Below are 23103 nucleotides of genomic sequence, written 5' to 3' on the forward strand. Positions count from 1 at the left end.
TGGGAATTCACTCCTTACATGGTATCTGTTGCTCCAGCAGTTCTCAAGATGTCCTTTTGATGCGTCATAAACCCATTCTTTTGGAGAACAACAAAAAGATTTAAGGTCTGGTGTATTAATTCTGAAAGCCTCAGATGATAAACAATGCTAAAAAACCAAATGCTATTTGTTATTAACTAAGTGGTTTAACATTTAAGGCAATAGTTACCCTACAATACAAGTTAATTATAAAGAAACATATCTTTTTCAAAATATAAATACTGAAAGAAAAGTCAACAATAATTCAATCAATAAAATTTCACTAGTATTTGTATATGCCTAAATTGTATCAATAAAAGTTTATGGAAAAAGCTTAAGACAAATTCACAATTCCCAAATTCACTGTTGTTTTATTAGACTAGATATATGCTCTGTAGCTTTATTCTCTTCATAGTTGGGATAGACCCACTAGCCACACGTAACTTAAAATTTAACATAATTAAATAAACTAAAATTAACAGTTTAGTTCCTCCGTATCACTAGCCACATGTGAAATGCTCAATAGCCACTTGTGCTAGTGGCTACCATATTGAACAGCAGAGACGTAAATTACTTCCATCATCACAAAAAGTCCTATTGACAGCAATGATTTAGACTTTTAGACCCTATAATTTTATTATAAGGTATTATGCCCACTCTTCTAACATATATCCTTGCTTGCCTTACTCAGTTGAAAACCGAAGAGCATTTAACAGAAAGCTGAATATGTGCTCCTCCCACTGAAGGAGAGGGCAAAAAGGAGGGAGAAGAAAGGTGAGCAATGTTGGAACAGGTATTTTAAGAAAGCAAACTTAAATTTAAAAGGTTTACTGCATCTCTAGGTAAAAAGTCTTAAATACTAACTCCCTGAAATTATGTTCAGTAGACTAGGTAAAAAATATTAACACAGCTCTCTAAGCTAGAAAACAGTCTAAATTTAGGGAATCTAAAATTATTTAAGAACTGTTAGCATATAACTTCCATCTATATAACTATGATTAGATTCATTCTAACTTAGCATTTTATTAAAACATTAATCACAATTTTAAATGTCTTGTCAACCACCTCAAACATTCTACTTCTAAATCTGCTCACAGATTCCCTTGAGCAATATGTTTAATCAAATGTCAGAAAAGCTCGCTCACTGAAAAAATTTACCAGGACTACCAATGCTGCAATAGTCAGTAAGATTCAAACACCCAGCTGGCCAAAATTCAGACTCCTGTTTTCTTGAGGAAGGAATGAGAGAGCTTTTTGTAGGCACGAAGTAGTTCTCTCTCCTGTTTCCAAAATTTGCTCTCACTGCCAATTCACCTCAAATAGTCTTCATACTCATGATATCTACAGGGTTTACCAGCGTCTATGCCATATCACTGACATGCAGAGTGGAGATAAATATCAATCACATTGATCCTAATTGATGAAATTGAAGGAAGAACACAATGAATTCTGCTTTGGTCAACTGGAAAAAATGTTTCCAAATAAAAACAAAGCTAAATTATCAATAAAGTATTGACAAATTATAATATTCACTATAATAGTCAACTTTCCTCGAAGTTAAATTCCTTCAAGTTAGCACATTAATGGAAATGTGGAAGGAAATAGAAGGAAACCATAAGAGGTTTCCCAGAATTTATACATTCCTTTTTCACCTGTTTTGAAAGACAAAAAATATTTTATTTTAAAGAAATTGGATTGCCTTCAAATAGACCTTCCAGAACCTCCTACTGAGTGACTTTAGGCTCTATGTACTAGTGGTAACCCTCCGAACTATTCTATCCACAGGGTTTCCAAGGTATATTTTGCAATTAATTGAGTAATATTTGAGTAATGCAGAATTCTAGGTAATTTGAAAATAAATTCAGTGCTCCAACTCCACTATAAAAAGTGCTACACTACTAAGATAATTATATTTTCAGTCCTAATCAGGTATTATCATTGGCTTTCAAATTCTGATGCTTAAAAATAATTAACAACCAATGCTAAACTATGATAAAGACTAAGAACATTAACCCCAGCCATCCAAGTATCTAGAACATTCTATATATGAAATAAGGAAATAAGATAATTATTTCTATATATGAAATAAGGAACTAATGCTTCCAAATTATTGGTTCCTATTTTCCATAGTTCTTTCTAACCGAGGAAAAGTAACCTACTATATTATTCTCAGTAGTTACCAAAAATAAAATCCTAAGTGTTACGTTTAAATAAATGGGGAGGCAGGAATTGCAGTTTTCTTTCCCCTCATTAAAAAATTCAAAGACAGGTGGTATGGCGGCTCACACCTGTAATCTGAGCACTTTGGGAGGCAAGAGGCAGGAGGATCCCTTGAGCTCAGGAGCTCACCAGCCTGGGCAACATGGTGAAATCCCATCTCCAGCAAAAAGACAAAAAATTAGCTGGGCATGGTGGCACATGCCTGTAGTCCCAGCTACTCGGGAGGCTGAGGTGGGACGATCGCTTGAACCCGGGAGGCGGAAGTTGCAGCGAGCTGAGATTGCACCACTGCACTCCAGCCTGGGTGACAGTGTAAGACCGTCTCAAAAACAAACAAACAAACAAAAACCACAAAGACAATGTAGAAAGATGAAATAGACTCGGATTATTTATCTGATTGATATCAGAATAATGTAAATGTTGTAGGTAAAATATTTAGAATAGAGGTGACAGAACTAAACTCAAACATTCACTTAAGACATACAATTAGTTTCTAAAATATGCACATTCCTGGCTTCATATTTATACATAATGGTATTTTGCTTAATACCCAAGATGCAGAAATACTAACACATAGAAGATATCAAATCTATATGATAAAAATTATGTCATATAATTCATATATACTTCATAGCCTTCTAACAGAAGTGATACAATTTTTTCCCTGATAGTGGCAACTCAATTTTGCTTTGGAATAAAATAATTTCTGAACAAAGGAAATCTGCAAATATTCTTTTCCTTACTTCCAATGTGAAAATCTTGTCAAATTTTTTCAAATTAAATGAAGGACTATAAAATATGACTATTATGTTTCAAAACAGTAAATAAGCTACTTATCCATATCTATCATGTGAATGTACTATTCAGAAAAATTCCTGCAAAACTCTAGTATAACCCAGAAACAGATTAAATTAAATTAAGTGTAATCTTAGTTCTGGGGAGAAAATGTGTTTAAGTTGCTGCACATTTTTTTTTTTTTTTAATTATGTGTTTGTTAGGTCATATTGAAATATTTATCTGTATTAAGTTATAGCAGGATATTTAGTTCTCCTGTATTACTATTGAGGCATATTTGTTCACATTTATTTATATTGAAAGACACTAATGTTCGAAAGTTAGAATAAATACAAAAATGCGTCTTGTACTTTGCTGTTTTAACCACTTGATATCTTAGGCGTACATCTTCCTTTATGATAAAAATACCAGGCCACAGACTGATTCAGCTTTAGTCATATAATACTGTAACACTCAAATAGGTTTCAAAATATAAACATCTCTGCTCTTGCATAGTTTTTTGGGGGGAAGATTATCCTTCAATATGTAACAGATGCAAGTATGTGCAACTGGGTGGTAGGAGGGAACTATTTTTATTATGAAAAGGGATGGATCCTTTTCAAAAAGGGACAGATCATATTTATTAAATAATTCCCTTAAAACTTTAGATCTTGGGCCACATTTCACAAAATTTTGGAATGATATTAAACAGTCTTTCCTCTTTTAATAGCTGGATACTAAAACTCACCCAATTTAATAGCCTTTAAGGCAATAATATGGAATCAAGTCTCAAATAGGATGCAATATTCTGCTGCAGATTACTTGTTGTCTAACTGCATCATTTCACTGGCTGGGCAGTCCATAAAAAGAATTTAAGCTAACTCAAATATTTGGGAGGGAAAAAAAGAAGAGAGAGACTAAAACATGTCAAATATGCTTCCTGTGAAATTATGTCTCATTGCATAAGCATGAGAATTTCCACCTCTGTAAATCTCTCCTGCAAAAATAGCCTAACATCTAAAATAAATCTGTCATTATTTATATTATTTAATAAATAAAAGGAAAGAAAATAAAAGCTGAAATCTGGGCCGGGCGCAGTGGCTCACGCCTGTAATCCCAGCACTTTGGGAGACCGAGGCGGGTGGATCACGAGGTCAGGAGATCAAGACCATCCTGGCTAACACAGTGAAACCCCGTCTCTACTAAAAATACAACAACAAAAAATTAGCCGGGCGTGGTGGTGGGCGCCTGTAGTCCCGGCTACTCGAGAGGTTGAGGTGGGAGAATGGTGTGAACCCGGGAGGCAGAGCTTGCAATGAGCCAAGATCATGCCACTGCACTCCAGCCGGGGCCACAGAGCAAGACTCCGTCTCAAATATAATAATAATAATAATAAATAATAAAATAAGTTGAAATCTGTTGTTTCTTAAATCATATCTTCCAGATTACCCAAAACTAAAATCACCACCCAAAATCTGAAAAACTATAATTTTAAATTTTATTATATAGGTTTTCTCAATAACTTCCCAACACAAACCATAAGACACCAATCATTCCCAAAAACTACAGATACATAGTTGGGTCTATAAGTTAGAAGGCAAATAAATATTAACTTCAAAGAGTTTAATTATGAATTAGTACTGTATTTCTGAAAACATTGGTGATACTGAAATAACACACCAATAGACATGACCAATATGATCCTGGCAAAATGCGTATCTCGCTAGTCAAGCAGAAATATATCCTTTTACAAATGTTCTGAGGAACAATGCTTAAAATTATGCAAGGGTTTAAAATATAATTTTTAATGAAGTATATATAAAATGTACATAAAAAGGGAAATATGAAATCTGGCAAAAGTCTTTTAACTTTTTTACAAATGGTATCCTTATAATTCACCATCAGAGGATGACGTATTTCTCTAGAAAAAAATAAAATGACTGCAATTGTATTTCCTATGATGCTTTATGTATCAGAGTCACTTGCAGATTCTGGTCTGCTGTCATCTGGCCCATCACTTTCCTTGTCCCAGTCTTTCATAGATGCTCCCATCATGAAATCATCACGTAGGATTGTCCAACCCGGGCCCTCTTCTGATTTCACTTCAGTCTGAGGAAAATTATAGAATCAAAATATTCCAAAGTCAATTCCATCATAAGGAAACAAAAAGGTACAAGCTACAAAACAAACTTCTCAATGCTTAGTTTTTAAAATAGGGGTAAAACCAAGAGAAATTATAAATTGACTTACTTTATACACTATGATTGTGTACAAATGTATAATAAAGAACTAAACATTAATAAAATATTGCATGGACTCCATAAAAGAAACATGAAAGCAAAACAAAAAATTTTTTTTGAAGTGAGGGAAAAAAGTATAAATCTAGGTTTGGTATTAATTTTTTAAGCACTTTTGACAACCAAAACAGACTTACAATACTATTTAATCTTCCGTGATAATTTACTAGAAAATTTGGGGCAAATTATTTCACCACAAATAACAATTTAACAAAGGCTTTTAACCCAAAGTAAATTAAAAGTGAGAAAAGAAACTACCTTGGTACTATGCTAGGTTTTTTCAGATGCTATCTCACTTAACCTTTTATAAAATTTGAACCAAATGTTCTTTATTTAGGTTATGAGCTCACTGCCTGACCCAATCATGTAATCAAAGACTAATCGCATGCTGAAATTATAAATAAATAAAGCAGGGAATAAACATAATAGGTAGTCAATTCATTTCATTTAGTCACAGGATTTATGTGGTACTAAGAATTTCAGGCTTTCATTTCATGGTACAATAGTACCACCTTGTGGTATCAATTAAGTAACACAATAGATGCAGCACTCAAAATTTTTCATTCCTTCCACAAATATTTATTCAGAATTAGCTGTGTATCAAGCACTATGTTAGGAACATAGTGATAAACAAACCAAAGCCCCTGTTTTTGGGGGGGGCTAACAGTCTATGCATATCTATTTATGTCAATCACAGAAATACAAAATTTTGTAAAAACCTAAGGCACAAGAACCCATGACATTTGGTTAGAAAACAGTGTTATCGTTATGCAGTCATTACGTAAAAAACAGTTTAAAAATATATACATATATATATTAAAGGTATTTGCTGGGTTACAAGAGATTACTTACCTAACAGGCGAAGTTTCCCTTTATTTAAAAAAAGATAGCCCTGAAACATTCATTCCATTAAAAAATAAATAAATTGAACACTATTAAAGCAAATAAGAAAACTGTCCTATTGGCTCACTCTTGTCTTCTTGAGGTCAAAATATCAAGCAAAGCTTGTGCTTAAATATAACTTGAAGACTGAATGGGATATAAATATGAGCAAAGATTTCAGAACTGACTTGGTATGTCAAACATCAGCACACTTTTTACTATAATTGACCCAACATACAGAAACAAATAAAAAAACTGTGCTATTTAAAAACCAACATAAAACAGTTCCACTGCTTCTCACGCCACACTGATAGGAGAACAATAATGTAGGAAGATAACGAGTATATTAACAATTTTTCATTTCTTATTTCTACAATATCAAACCTACTCTTAAAACTGAAATTCTACTTCTATTAGATTAAGTTAGCTAGCTGGATAAAGGGCCATTTTCTCTGATTTTCACTCTGTCACCCAGGCTGGAGTGCAGTGGTGTTATCATGGCTCACTGAAGCCTTGACCTCCCAGGCTCAAGTGATCCTCCCACCTCAGCTTCCAGAGTAGCTGGGACTACAGGTGCACACCATCATGCCTGGCTAATTTTTTTTTTTTTTTTTTTTTTTTTTTTTTGTGGAGACAGGGTTTTGCCATGTTGTCCAGGCTGGTTTCGAGCTCCTGGGCTCAAGCAATCCACCTGCCTTAGCCTCCCAAAGTGCTGGGACTACAGGTGAGAGCCACCACACCCAGTCAACCCAGGTTTTCTTTAAATAAAAAACTGATGTTCACAATGAACAAAAATCCACTTAGAACCAACAATTATAACATCTCTCCTGTCAAAGTAAGAATTCAAAGCTTTCAATTAAATTCAGAAAAGTGTATAGCCATATCCAAACTGCTGACTAGCAAAGACCTATCCTGACTTTGGTATTTGAGTTTACATATGAACAAGTGCAATCTCAGTGTGAAGCCTCTATGTTAGGCAAGTACACCCAAGATGCCATCAACACGTTACCGAAAGAGCACACTGATGCCACATGACTGACTCAACACAGTGTTTCTATAAGAGAGTTCACCCTGGCAACCAACCTCTAGCTGGACTGAGCTACTCCTCTACTCCTCTCCGAGGTAGCACCAGAAAACCCGCAGGCAACAGAAGAACGAAGAAGAAAAGGGAACGTGGACAAAACTTTTTATTTTTTTTTGAGATGGAGTCTTGCTCTGTCGCCTAGGCTGGAGTAAAGTGACGCCATCTCGGCTCACTGCAAGCTCCACCTCTCGGGTTCACGCCATTCTCCTGCCTCAGCCTCGCTAGTAGCTGGGACTACAGGCACATGCCACCACGCCTGGCTAATTTTTTTGTACTTTTAGTAGAGACAGGGTTTCACCATGTTAGCCAGGATGGTCTTGATCTCCTGACCTCATGGTCCGCCTGCCTCAGCCTCCCAAAATGCTGGGATTACAGGCGTGAGCCACCGTGCCCAGCCAACAAAACTTTAAACATGTATTTCAGAAAGAAAGGAACAATAGTAGACCAAAGGAAGGAATTCACTAATTAAAATGGTGACACTAGCTATATCATGTTTGTCTTGGAAGATGAGTGCTGTAAACATCTATTTTAGGCAAGAAGAGCAGCAACAGAGTAAGTTCAAAGTTTTGCTCAATTGTCCAATGTAAAGAATAACAAGAAGAGCTTTACAGGGGGATTTTGGTGATGTTTTTGTTTCTTGGTTTCAAGGATCAATATAGTCTGTATCAGTGATTCTTAAAGTGTGATTTCTAGACCAGCAGCATTATCCACTAACTTGAAAATATGTTATTAGCAATTCAAAATCTCGAGCCCTATTAAATCAGAAACTCTAGGCATGCTGCCTAGTAATCTGTTTTTATAAGTCAGTCAGTGATTCTGGTACATGTTAGAGACAATTATTTATTTGCTTTAAATAAACATTTTTTCTTAGTGACAGTTTTGTTTACTGCTATAAAACCAAGTACACTTTATGGCTGAGAGGGAAAGATTTTAGAAAATCCAATATTCGATTTTGTAAATCTAACATAAGATTCAGCATTGTATGCCGTAAATATGGACATCACTCAAGCTATCATTACATTAGCATTTTTACACTGTGAAGCAACGATTTGGAAACAAAAAAAAGACACAACAGAAAATTTATAAAAACAAGTGCGGGTTAATACATTTTAAAAATAGGTACGTTAGATGGCATCTGTCAAGATGGCAGCTCAAGAAAACCTTGTTTTAGGCCAGGTGTGGTGGCTCACACCTATAATCCCAGGAGTTTGGGAGGCCAAGGCGGGCCGATCACTTGAGGTCAGGAGTTTCAGACCAGCCTGGCCAACATGGTGAAACCCGTTTCTACTGAAAATACAAAAATTTGCCTAGGCGTGGTAGCACAGGCTTATAATCCCAGCTACTGGGGAAGCTAAGGCGGGAGAATCACTTAAACTGAGGAGGAGGAGGTTGCAGTGAGCTGAGATCACACCACTGCACTCCAGCCTGGGCAACAGAGTGAGACTCCATCTCAAAAAAAATAAAGAAAACCTCGTTTTAAAGGCAGCAGAATGACTTTTTAAATTCTAATGCCTACATTTGCTAAAGACTTATGCAGAAAGAAAAAGGCAGAGGGCACATGCTAAAGTGACAGTTTGAACATAAACAACTAGTCTTGCTCAATTGCAATACTCAATAAAACTTCAGAAAAGTGATTTGTTGTTTTAAAGACACAACTCAGAAGGACAAGATCAGAAGAGACAATATCAACACAATTTTGAAGGTGAAGGAGATGGACCAGAAGACACCAGGAAAGTTAAATCCTAAGACTGTAACTGTCGCACTGACAAAACTAACCCTATTTACACTGCAGAATCTGTGAAAGAATCAGAAACTGGCAGTAAGTATCAGGGATTTCTGGAAGTTAAGGGTTGAAGTGGAAGAACCAAAATAAAAAGAACCGGGGTGCAAGATATGTTTTGAGAAACTTCCCCATCCCATTCCACAATAACCTGGCATAACACCCTAGAGGTTTAACTTCTGAAGAGGTAATGGGCTTACACAGATGAAGGCATAGGTATAGAACTGAAAATGGGATTAAGTTACACACACACATACACACACACACAGCAACCAGATATTGAATCCCAGCTCTCCTCTCACACTGGGCTCCCAAAATGCTGGTAGGCAGACCTTTTTCTTCTAAGTAGGAGAACAGAAGAGTTACTTTATTGAAAATCTGACCAGTTGCTAATAAATTCACCCAGAGAACCCTACAGTGAAATTTAAGGTGGATGACATCCGTATATTCATAGCTTCCAGTTGAATTTTTCGGTCTATTTGATCTAATCATGAACACACAACTAAGGATTATCAGAAAGAAGACTGAGAACAACACAAACACAAAATGTAAAAAGTGACTTGCAGAAAAAAAATTTCAAGAGAAATTTAGGGAAAAATATCATCAACATCCTTGAAGAGTTAAAATATATTGCATCCATAAAATCCGAACAGTTGCTACTTGATTTTACTTTGTTTATTTATTTATTTTTGAGACAAAGGTTCACTCTTGTTGCCTAGGTTGGAGTACAATGGCGCAATCTCGGCTCACTGCAACCTCCTCCTCTTGGGTTCAACCGATTCTCCTGCCTCAGCCTCCTGAGTAGCTGGGATTACAGGCAACTGCCACCACGCCCAGTTAATTTTTTGTATTTTTAATAGAGATGTGGTTTCACCATGTTGGCCAAGCTGGTCTCGAACTCCTGACCTCATGTGATCCACCCACTTTGGCCTCCCAGCTAAGATTACAGGCCTGAACCACCATGCCTGGTCAACAGTTGCTATTTTAAAAGAAACATTAGGAGAATAACAAAGAGCTTAAAATTTAAAATATAGTGGAATAAGTAAAACAAAACAAAACAACCACATTACAAAAGTGAGAAGATAACGGTAAGGAAATTGCCCAGAAAATAGACTAAAAGAGATGAAAAGTAGAAGAAAAAGATAACTAGAGAACCAGTCCAAGTGGCCCAGGATGCAAATAATACGAGCTCTACAGACAGAGAAAAAATGTACAGGAGGAAATTAATGAAGTACTTTAACAAAATTTCCCAAAGTGAAGGACACACATTTCCAGATTAAAAGCAGCCCTCGAGTGTCCAATACAACACAATGAGAACATTACTGTAAAATTTTAGGATAACAGGAACTAAAAGAATATCCCATAAGCTTCCAGGAAAACAAAAGTCACATACATACCAATAATCAGAAATCAAAAGATTCAGATTTTCCAATAGCAATCCTAGAATCAAGGAAGCAACAGACAAACACTTTCAAAATGTCAAAGGAAAATAATATCCAACCTAAAATTCAATACTGGGACACATTATTATTGAAATGTGAATACTGAACAGAGGTGTTTTCAGACATACGAGGTCCCCAAAAGTTTATTTCCAATATAGCCTTTCTCAGGACACTGAGGATGTTCTCCACAAACAGACGTAGTAAAACAAAAAGAAGACAACATGGGATAGAGAAAATAGAGCCCCACCAAAGAAAAAAGAAAGAAATGGCCAGGATGAGAATGAATGGAGATTCCGAAATAACAACACACATCAAGCATGAAGGACAACCTGCGGCCAAGTGACTCCGTGGGACAGCATGCTGAAAGCGGTCATTACCATGACATCTGTCACTGTATGTTATTTTAACTTGACAAAACCACCGGAGAATATGCTTTACCAAAAGAGTGAGAGTAAACCAAGAATAAAAGAGATCCAAGAACCCAGAAATAGGGAATTCAATCCAGGAGAAATTCCAAGGATCATAGAAAATGTAAGTCCCAGATGACAACAGTGAAGAAAGCAATCAGGGGATACAAAGGAAAATAGAGGTTTTTAGGAAAGGAAGTCTCAGAGAAAAGAATTACAATAGATACATTACTTGAGATCATTTGACTTTGAAAAACTAAATAAAGGAAATTAAACATGAAAAGTCAAGACAATTATTAACTTCAGGAAAAACAAATAGAAAGGAAACATAAATATGGAATATTACAACATTCAGCTATAATTTTTTCACATGAATAATAAATGCTGAATACTGACAACATATAATTGTAATCTAACTATACTGAGTGGACAAAGGAGAAGAGATTGTGTAAGATAATTAAATCTTTGCCTACTGTAATAGAAAACTGATAGATAATGCCTCAAACTGATTAATCAAAAGATACCACTGTATATATGCACGAGTTAGTGATGGCAGCGGCCGACCATCCGGAGTGGCTGCTGCCATCATGCCAGTTGCAGCAGGGAGGTGCAGGCAGTGGTAGCAGGAGCGGAAGCAGCAGTGGCGGCCTTAGAACCCTTGTGCCCCGCGTCCCGAGGCAGACAATTGTGTCACACCCACGCTCACACAGGCAGGCAGGATCCGCTCCCAGGCCGGGAGCCACTGCCATGGCCTCAATCTCACTGCCAGCCACATTTTGGGAACCCGGGAGTAGCTGGTCAAAGGCGCAGCCAAGACTTAAGGGGCCAGCCCCCAGAGTGTCGGGTTCATTTGTACGGGGTTGGCAGGGGCCGTGCCACCTGCAGGGGAAAACATACAGTAGGCAAACAGTTCCCAGGCCCGCTCCAGGGAGCCACAGCGATGGGGCCAGACTAAGCCGCCCGCCAGCGGCAGAGCAGCACAGTCAGGCACGGAAGGGCAGGCTGAGAGGGACCAAGAGGAGGACTTGGGCCTGGGACGGTGCCAGGCTCCATAGAGCTGGTGGGAGCTAGGAGCAGGCAAAAGTCCCGCCCTCGCAGGCATAGCTGCAGCAACCCAAGTTCCGGCTGCAGACCCAGGTATGGCTGCACTCTGGAGTGGAGGGGGCCAGCAAGGTGCCCCCCGCCCCTGCAGACTCGGAAGTATCTTCTCCCGCTGCCTGGCCTCTCCCAGTTCCCAGTGCCCGCTCCGATCTCAGAGCAAGGTTGGAGCAGAACCCAGAACTGTTGCAGTCCGGCTGAGTGTATGCACACTCGGGGTAGCGCTGACACGCCAGGCCCCCTGGGCCCCCTCCAGACTTTGGGTGCCAACAACCATGAGAGGGAGGCCAAGGTGGGGCTAAGGGCAGCTCAGCATTGACCTGCAGGCACTCCTTGGCCAGGACAGTCTGGGCGCCAGGAGCAGCGGCAGGAAGCACACAGGCTGCTGGGTAGAAGGGGGAGGGTCCCCGGTGAGGCCCCACCTTCAGGCCAGGGAGGGCCCAAAGCCTGCGGACCAGAGTGGGAACTTGTAGTGCTTTTTCTGGGCCAACCCACCATAGTCCATGGACCAACTGGCACTCAGTTCCTCTCCTCTAAGGCCCATAAAAAGCTCCTGACTCAGCCAGACCCAGAGACAACAAGACCACCAGCTGCAGAGAGGAGCTATCCACCGCAGGGTCTCCCCTGTTCTATTGCTCAGTAAAGCTCCTCTTCATCTTGCTCATCCTCCACTTGTCTGTGTACCTCATTCTTCCTGGATGCAGCACAAGAACTAGGGACCCGCTAACTCGGGCTAACAGAGGTGTAACACAAACAGGGCTGAAATACGTCCCTTGCTCACCATGTTGCAGGTGACAAGGAGAGAAGAGAGAAGGAGAGAAGAGCTGCAGCCCTTCGGGAAGCCCAGACCTAGGAGCTCCCTGAGCCAGGGCTGTGACACCTCTTTAGGGCTCTGCAGTTACTAGCATCTCCAAGCTTCCAGAACACCACGACATTCCCCAGTGTCAGTCATGAAAGCTGCTTACAGTACACCTGGCCCAGCCGCAGCCTCGCAAGTAGCCGGCACCCATGCCAGTGCCTGGAGCTCTCCACCCTGCTGCAGCTGGCGTGCCTGGCTGTGTTCAGTGGCAGGACCCCATGCTCGCTCATACACCCCACACCTTTGGCAGGCATGGGATCCAGGCCGGTAGCTCGAGCCAAGCGCAGACTGCCAGGCTGAGTGGGCAAAATGAGCCCATAGGACGGGGCAAAACAGGCAAAGGCACCACTGACCACAGAGGTTTCCAGCTGGTGAAGCGACACCCAAGGCTCCTGTAACATTAGGAATACAGAGATGTATAAATGCCAGTAGGACTAGCTAGAGAAATAAGAATTAGTTGCCCCTGAGATAGGTGATATGAAGGGTGGGCAGAATGGGGTGGAAAGCAACTTTATTTTATAATAAACGTTTATGGCAAAATGTGGCTTTTAAAACTACATGTATAAGAATTAAAAAAAAAAAAAAAAAAAAAGGCAGCAAGAAACAGAAAAAAAAGTAACACCTAAACCATTTCCACGAATCCTAAGTTTCCCAAGCTTCTTTTCTACCAAGATCTTCCCAAAAATATCCTAAGAAATCCTTCTGGTTTTATTAACAATGATGATTCTGCTTTACTTTCTAACAATAAATGAAAAAGGGTCAAACACAATAAGTATACTATGAAGTCATTGTGTGCCAAGCACTTTATATAATATTGCCTTATTTTTAATTCTCTTAAGATTCCTGGCCAGATAGCAAGTATATCATGCTTACCTTATAAGAAAAATAAGGCTCAAAGAAGTGAAGTAAGTATTCAAGTTCAGAGTTAATAAAGAGCTGAGTCTATACCCAAACACAGATCAATTTGATTCCAAAGCCCATGTTCTTTCCACAACACTAAACTTCTCTAAAACTTAACCGATGATATGAACACAATACAGTAATATACTTTGTTCTTATATAACCTGTTATAACCTATGAACGAGTACTAAAATACATGCAAAATGCTGAATATGCTTAAGGTAATTTCCATAAAAGATTTGGGGTAAATTACATTATACACTGGATTGACATAATTTCAATTTGCTGTATCTTTCCATAAATACGATTTACCATTAAGTATAAAAACTTGCAGCACCCACAAAAAAAAAAAAAAAAATAGATCAAAGATTAATATAAGAAAAAAGAAAAAAAAAAGCCTGAGGCAAATTCTAAATGTGTCATTCACTGGAAAAGCTTGCTTGGGGTGATCCCTGAATAGATTTCATTAAATGTTAAGACATCCTGAGAATGGAGGGTTTTTTGTTTTGTTTCTGAAACAGAAGTAGTAGCAATTTGGTGTATTCTTTTCACAAAAGGAATAAAAACAGAGTTCTGGATTTGAATCTTAGATAAGCCATTGACTCCAATACTGCAAATTAGAAAGTTTTAGAGGTCCAGCCCTTCGAAGAAATAAAAAATTTATTATTTTTTATTAACTGGGAATAGCTATAATGTAAGATAAAGTTAACCATACTATACATGTTAGACCAGGTATTTACTATCATTAGATGGAAGCTGTGTTAGCTGTTAAATATAACTAACTAATATAAATCGTAAAGTATAAACTGAAATAATCAAATTTTATCAACTTACAGAGTCTTCCAGTGTTCCTGCAAGGCAGCACTGATTCAGTGACTTAAAGCAACCTATATAACTCTTTCTGCTTATATCAAATGAAAAGTAAAAGTGACTAAATGCAAGAACTTAATGAAAACTTCATGATGCAAGGAAACAAACAGTCCCCACCTTCCTTGGCCTAGTTTTACACAAATATTGAATAAAAACCATACAGAAGGAGTCTGTGTCCATTTTGAAGGTGAAGACAACCCTTAAAAATGTTAATCAGCTTTCATTTCAAAGTGCAAACATACATTGGCAGCCACTGAACACTGAAAAACAAGGTTTGGAATTACACATGCATCTAACACCAATGAGATAGTTAACTGCATTTCATTTGCTGGGGTGGGGGATAATTAAAATCAAACCATAAAGAAAGAAACAGTATAGTCTCATCTATATTTAGTAATCAACAATAGTTGATTTCATTGCTTTCCCTAACAAGAAAGTTGTTTTCATTTTAACTCAGTTTTACCTAAATTTTAAAAAGTTCTTAACATTGACTAAATTCATCTTAATATCTTTGTTGTTAAAAATTTTCAGTAAGATATTTGCAACTGTAGTTAAAAACATACTTTATGGATTCAATTTTTTTCACCCACTGATTTTTTTTGTTTTAATTTCATTTACTGCCCTTGGTTTTACTATGTACCCAATACATATGTCCTTGCTCAAAGTGGTTCTATTTGGTGGTTTCTATTATTATACATCTTGTTATCCATACATTTAGTTCTTAATTCAACATTGACCTTCCTCAACATTTAAACTCTCTTAAGAACTCTAAGTAAGTTAAAGTTAACTAAATTACCTGAAAAGTCAAATGTAACACTTCAGGGAGCCTTTTGACAGTGCTCTATTCATTTTCATAGTAAATTAGTTGTTTGAAATATTCAGATACACTCTGCCAATTAGTCTCTTAAAGCACATTTTATCTGCTACATTATATAGCATATAAATGAAAATCCAGATTTATAAACAAATTAGCAGAGCTGTGAATTCAGCTGAAAAATAGATACCAATGTCTTCTTGATCACAAATTTGCTAAAAAGCTTAAATAAGAAAACATGTATAAAAGTGTTTTGCAAAACTATGAAATGTTATATAAACAAAATAAAGCTGCATCCAGTAAGGAATATGCACACTATTCAACTACTGAACTCAACAAACAATAGATTGTTCCCATCAGATCCCCTTGGATAAATGGGTGATTCTAGGTCTGGGACACAGAAAGCACAAAGTTTGGGCCGGACACCTTGTCCCAGAATGCAAGGAATCACTCAAAGAAAATGAGGTCATGCCAAAAGGACACATGAGCGTTTACACAGGTTCTCACAGCCACATCTGCAAACTTAAGCAACAAAAAGTACAATGATACTCACTGACTGTAAACACTGAATGAATAAAAATCCCTGTGTCCATGACATTTTAAAAAGAGAAACAAGCCAGGCACGGTAGCTCATGCCTGTAATCCCAGCACTTTGGGAGGCTGAGTTGGGCAGATCACCTGAGGTCAGGAGTTCCAGACTAGCCTGGCCAACATGGTGAAACCCCATCTCTACTAAAAATACAAAAATTAGCTGAGCATGGTGGCGGGAGCCTGTAATCCCAGCTACTCAGAAGGCTGAGGCAGGAGAATCACTTGAACTCGGGAGGTGGAGGTTGCAGTAAGCCAAGATCACGCCACTGCACTCCAGCCTGGGCAACGAGAGTGAGACTCCATCTCAAAAAAAAAAAAAAAAAAAAAAAAAAAAAAAGACAAACAAAAGAAGAAAAAAGAGAGGAAAACTCAAGTGCCTGCACTGGAGGTGACTATTAAACTCCTTACTCTGGAAAACCGTAATTAAAAGGGATGAAACATCAACCGCCATCTTTAGGAACTTTAATTCATCTCCTGAAAAATGTCAGCTAATAAATTAGAAAACAAATGAGAAAATCACCATTCTGTAACCTCAAGTCACTTAACTGTTTAGGCAAGGATCACTAATTGATGGTAAAAGGCAAAAGAGGGAGACAGGTATACTTGCTTCTGTGAAACTATTTGCCCCAGAAATTACTTTCTAACTGGGGGATGGGGAGGGTGCATCTTTAATATTTTAAAAAATGTATTTACTATCACTTTAACCAAGTGGAAACTGGCATCACTAGCATGAGACATTCTGATAATGTGTCTCCTGATGTGTTACAATAACAAGTACATAGCATAAGCTATTACACATATGATATAATTATGGCAAAAAGAGTTTAACCTAAATCTCAGCAAGACTTTAGTCCTAACTTCTAGCTTACAGGTAAAAAAGCATAAAACAAGATAAATGACACCATAATGAATTAATCAGAGAAACTCATAAACCTAGATTCATTATTCATTCTTCAAGACAACTGGCTTGTCTCTTTAAAAAGCTAGTCTTTACAAGAAAAAAAGAAAGGAAAGGGATTGGTCTAGAATACAAGAGAACAAGACAGAATCAAATGTAATGGGTGAGCCTTAATTGAATTCTGGTTCTCAAAGTTATTTTAAAAAATCTTTTAATTGTATGGTATATGAATGTCATACCTCAATAAAGCTGATTTTTTTTTAAAAAAAGAGAATCTTTGGGGCACATGTGGTTAATACTTTCAAATAATCAACCTAAACAAACAAAAACTAGATGGAGAGAAAGGCAGATAGCTATTAAAACAAACACAGTAAGTGTTAACAACTTTTAAAACTAAGTAGAAATACAGAAATATAGGTGTTTATACCACTATTCTTTGTAATTTTCTTCCTGTGTGAAAATTTTCATAAAAGAGCTGGGAGTTCACGCCTATAATCCTAGCACTTTGGAAAGCTGAGTCAGAAGAATCACTTGAACCCAGGAATTCAAGATCAGCCTGGGCAACATGACGAGGCCCCCATCCCTAGAAAAAAAATTTTACAATCAGCTGGGCCTAATGGTGCCTGTGGCTCTAGCTACTCGGGAGGCTGAGGAGGGAGGATCGTTTGAGTCCAGGAGGTTGAGGCTGCAGTGAGCTGTGATGATCACACCACTATACTCCAGCCTGAGTGACACAGCAAGACCCTGTCTTTAATTAAAAACAAACAAACAAACAAACAAACAAACAAAGGGGGAGCATGGGGGAAGATTCTAAAATCTGTATTAAACACACAATCATCAAATACATGATGCATTTGATTTCTAGTAAATTTTAATTCCTTGACAAATCAAGAGAAAGTAAATTCTAACTTTATAAAGAATTTTCTAAGTTAGTTTTATGAGTTTCATAACTTGAAAATGTCTTACTATGGTTAACATTTTATCTTACATAACAGTTTTGAGAAATCAGATTTTAAAATGTGTCAGTCTTCATTATGCTCTACATGGGGCATGTGAGACCTAGGAAAAAGCAGAATGCAAGCTGCTTCCTTCACCATTCTCTTCCTAGTCTTGCTGGTACTGTGGCTCATCAGCCAGCCACAGTTCTTCCAGCTCATCTGGGTGAGAGAAGGAAGAAAAGTTTCCTATTGGAAATGGAATTAGGTAAAAACATCTGCCATAGCATCTGGCACAAAGCACACACTAGTAAGTGCCCTCTCAGTCCTTCTACTTGCTATCCTTAGTTGCTGATACCAAGTCATTGTGCATCATATAATCCCCAACTTGGGACACGTATGATCTTCTCATGATGTTCTGCACATTATTCACAAAGATGAGGACATTCAAATAGTATGACAGCACCCCCATAAAAAACAAACATCCTAGTAAGTAAATTCTTGTAAGTAATATAGTTAGTTCAACCATAACTTGAAATGAGGAACAAGAGAAAGTGGACACATTTCTAGTTCCTTCAAATCTAGTTTTAGATTTTCTAAGAATTATGTATTATTAGAGCCATCACACCTAAAGTGACTGAGAATGTCCAAATCTAAACATAATTTTAATCCAATTATTGGAAGATTTTTGGATTATTCAAGAATTCAGACAAAAAGTAGTAATAGTTCCCCTTCAAATTGGTTTCCAACTTTAGAATTCATCTTTGACTACAATTTTTAAAGAAAAAATAAGCACTAAGTATAAGGAACTCGTTTTAATGGCATGCAATGCAAAACAAAAATTATTGCAAACCTTTATATAGCGCTTACTATGCACTAAGCATCATTCTAAGCACTTGATGTATATTAATTCAACTGACTCTCACAACATCCCTATGAGGTAGGGACTCTTATTACTACTATACATAACAGGCATTTTGAACTCAGGCAGTCTGGTTCTAGAATCTGTAGTTTTAGTACTATGTGTTATATATCCCCACAAATGGTCTCAACTGCCTACTACTCAAAATGCTAATTTTTACCAAGACACAATAAAATATTATTCTGATTTTTAAAAATGCATTATAGGTGCTAACACATAAGACTGATATCTTAATATAATGCATTTTAAAAAGTCAAATGCATAAGACTCATCTGTGCAGGATAATTTTTTTTTAAAGCCTCAACCTCACTAAAGAAAAGTGAATACAGGCAGCCACTTCAGCCACTTCAAATAGCACATTTCTTCATATAGGGGCAAAAAGATGCATGGCACCATTAATTTTAATTTAACAGTAACTAAAGATTTCTACAGCTGTTCTGTAATAACCAGTTCTTATTCTTCACTAATATCTGTATTTTCCATAAGTCAAAATGCTGCATGTGCCATATTGCCAAACCTAAGTTCATTTTGATTAAAATTGTTCAAATCAGAAACCACCCTACATTAAAACTAAATAGCATATTTTAAAAGACATAAATACAATGAGAAACTGGCTTAAAACCGTTCCCATCAACAGTAATAAGTACAATCCTGCTCATTCTCATTTCAAACATGGAGGCTCACTTTTGCCTAAACTCTATTTCGGCATTTTCGGTAAACAAACATTAAGCTGAATTATTTACAAAATTAGGATTCCACACATTCCTATTAGAGCAGCTTTACGTGAGAGTAAAACACCGTTGTCCTGCAATACAGGGGCAATCTAAGGACAGCATCTTTCTCTACCCGCTCGCCTGCCTTCCACACCCCAACTTGATTTAAAAGCTAAATCCTGGCTGGGCACGGTGGCTCAAGCCTGTAATCCCAGCATTTTGGGAGGCAGAGGTGGGAGGATCACTTGAGGCCAGGAGTTCGAGACCAGCCTGGCCAACATGGTAAAACCCCATCTCTACTAAAATGCGAAAAAAAAAAAAAAGGCCAGGCGTGGTGGCATGCGCCTGTAATCTCAGCTACTCAGGAGGCTGAGGCATGAGAATTGCTTGAACATGGGAGGCAGAGGTTGCAGTACGCCAAGATCACGACACTGCACTCCGGCCTGGGTGACAGAGTGAGATCCTGCCTCAATAAAACCAAAAGTAAATCCTGAAAATTGCCGGAGGCCCACGAAGGGACCTGAGTGAGGAATTCCTCCTTTCCTAGGCTTCTGTCTTTGGAAGCAAGAATTCAGCAGATCTAAGAAACAGAAGAAATGCACATTTTCAAAGGTACATAGCAATTTGGAGTCTGGGTCTAAGTTGCAAGATACCTAAGAGGCCAGGTATTTCTAAAGCATTCTCACCACTAACTATTCACCTATGAAGAAATTATGAGGTTGCCATTTATGATAAATAAATGAGAAATAGAGGAGTACCCTACCTTATCTCTATGTTTGACATTTAAAGTGCTCATATCACAAAAATCAGAAAAAAATAAATAAGTACCTGGACTTTTCCGGTAACTCTTTTTCCTAGGGACTTCTATTGAAAACTATTGTCCAGCAATCACTAAGGAAATCACTTTCTTTTTTTGTTGTTGTTGTTGAGACAAGAGTCTTGCTCTGTTACCAGGCTGGAGTGCAGTAGCGCAATCTTGGCTCACTGCCACCTCTGCCTTCTGGGTTCAAGTGATTCTCCTGCCTCAGTCTCCCAAGTAGCTGGGATTACAGACCCACACCACCACACCCAGCTAATTTTTGTATTTTATTTTATTTCATTTCATTTATTTATTTATTTATTTATATTTGAGACGGAGTCTGGCTCTGTCGCCCAGGCTAGAGTGCAGTGGCCTGATCTCAGCTCACTGCAAGCTCCGCCTCTCGGGTTCACGCCATTCTCCTGCCTCAGCCTCCCGAGTAGCTGGGACTACAGGCGCCCGCCACCTCGCCTGGCTAGTTTTTTGTATTTTTTGGTAGAGACAGGGTTTCACCGCGTTAGCCAGGATGGTCTTGATCTCCTCACCTCGTGATCCGCCCGTCTCGGCCTCCCAAAGTGCTGAGATTACAGACATAAGCCACCGCACCCGGTCAGTAAATCACTTTCTAACAGAAACCAACTAGCATTTTCCCTTACTATAAAATTATAATTTCAATTTCATTATCAAAAAAAAAAAAACTGAAATTGATATATTGGCACTTTCAAGTAAATGAAAACCTTGTAGAAAGTCTATAATTCAAGAGTACAAGTACCATATAGCCAATGCTTTCCTAACAGTAGCCAATATATTCTCCTTAGAGACTCATAGATTTAACATCACGTATGCTTCTGTCCAGTCTTCAGAGTAACATAATCAAATTCCAAGAAATCTGATTGAATTTTAGTTGGCTTTTCAAGAAAACAGCAAAAGGAATAATTATGACTTTGAAAGCTAAGGAAAAAAATTAATGCCTCTACATTAATAAAATCTTGATTAACATACTGAGAAATAAATCACTCTAGATAGGAACATGTTTTGAATAGAGGAACAGAAGTATTAATCCTTTAAGAGTTAAAGCTTAAATTTTTTATAAAACTTTTCTAAAAAATATGTTTTTGCTGCTTCCTTAAACAGTGTTCTAAATACAATGTAATATTTTAAAAAATCACTCAAAGTCACCAGGTATGGTGGCTCATGCCTGCAATCCCAGCACTTTGGGAGGCCTAGGTGGGTGGATCGCTTGAACCCAGGAGTTCGAGACCAGGCTGGGCAGCATAGCAAGATCCCATCTCTTTAAAAATAATAAAATAAAATAAAATAAAAATCACTCAGGGTCAACATCAAGATACTGGTCAATATGCCTTGCCAAGTGTTGACATATAACTGGCATGATGCTTCCTGTATTTGATCCAAGAGAGGAATTACAGCTTCTGGATTAGGTCATTCCTTCCAGATAACTGAAAATTAGTTCTTTAAATCTAGAAGATATTACATTTATCCATGTGAAAAACTCTCTAAAATAGACTAGTTCATCTTCCCTGACTCAGTAAACAAGCTAATCGCTCTTAAAGATTCAGGAACCCTACTAAGGCATACAGGACTCATCAGCTCCTGCCCCAGGTGGCCTCACCATACTCTGCTATTTTGGTTGCCTCCTTGTTTCTAGCCATGCTATTTCCTACACTAACCAAACGCTTCTCCCGCACTGTTGCTGTTAACCTGATCTTTACTGTCATCCTTCTCATTTCTGAATATAATCTGGAGCAGCCACTGCCTCCAAAAATCTTTACCTCTCAGACATGTTCCATATTTTATATTCTCTATTTTAGTGAAAGTTGTCACCCTTTCTGAGTCTCTCAAGTTGTAAACCTCTGAGTTAATTAATAACTCTTCCCTCTCCCATATCCCTCTACATGTGTTAATCGCACATCAAGTCAATCTATACCTTAAAATTGCTTCCCAATCTGATTCCTCTTTTCCCTTCACCCCAACTCACTTTACCCCTCACAATCTTAGTTCACGTTCTCTCTTCCTGCTTTGATTATGTCAATTGTCTTCCACTAATTGGTCTTCTGACTTTTCCATCCTTCAGCCCTTTTTCCTTAAAAATAATGAAATCTTCACTATCTGAGCAACAGATTAAATCATTCCCCAAACCTCAGCACTGCACAATATTACCCTTGTAACAAACCTCTACATGTACCTCCTTAATCTAAAATAAAAGCTGAAATCAAAAGAGAAAGACAGAAAAATCAAATCTGACCAGATCACTTACCTTATGGCATTGGCCTCCAATGTGTAAAGAATAAAGTCCAGATTCCTCAAGAGAAGATAGAAGACTTCAAATCTGATGCCAACCTACTTCCTCAGAATCTCTTTTTCTAACTCCCCACTCATTAGCAAATATCCTACATTCCAACTTCCATGGAAGAAAACAGGAAAGAAAACTATAAGGAATCTGAAAAACTAGAGAACCGGCAGGCTTTTTCCACCTTACCATGTTTACTTCATGCCATTTTAAAAATCAAAGCTAAGTTTCTTATATTCTTCTAAAGTACATTCCTCCTGAGAATCACATTTCCTATGAATATCCCCACATCACAATTTTTCCAACTTTACGATTTTCTAATTTCATGAGCAATATATGTACCACCCAGAACAGCTACTAAAACTATTTGGCAAAGGATTTCTCTTCTCGTTTCTAAATGAAATATGTGGTGATCTGATTCATTCCATACAACCAAATCTCTACTGAATTTAACATTCAACAATTTACCCCAAAGTTCTATTTATTGGCTAA

The 23103-nt window shown here is 37.8% G+C and overlaps 1 protein-coding gene across 1 annotated transcript in view; it reads right to left on the reverse strand.

Annotated features, from left to right (window-relative positions):
* Positions 1-4496: 4496 nt before the first annotated feature.
* Positions 4497-23103, reverse strand: part of RRP15 (ribosomal RNA processing 15 homolog) — a 46386-nt gene continuing 27779 nt past the window's right edge. Inside the window, exon 5 of the mRNA XM_017870019.1 lies at positions 4497-5121. Within this exon, the coding sequence (XP_017725508.1) occupies positions 4978-5121 (144 nt within the window). The 3' untranslated portion in view covers positions 4497-4977. The remainder of the gene's footprint in view (positions 5122-23103) is intronic.

The sequence above is a fragment of the Rhinopithecus bieti genome, unplaced genomic scaffold (genome assembly GCF_001698545.2).
Source record: "Rhinopithecus bieti isolate Rb0 unplaced genomic scaffold, ASM169854v2 scaffold_1673, whole genome shotgun sequence".
NCBI lineage: Eukaryota > Metazoa > Chordata > Mammalia > Primates > Cercopithecidae > Rhinopithecus > Rhinopithecus bieti.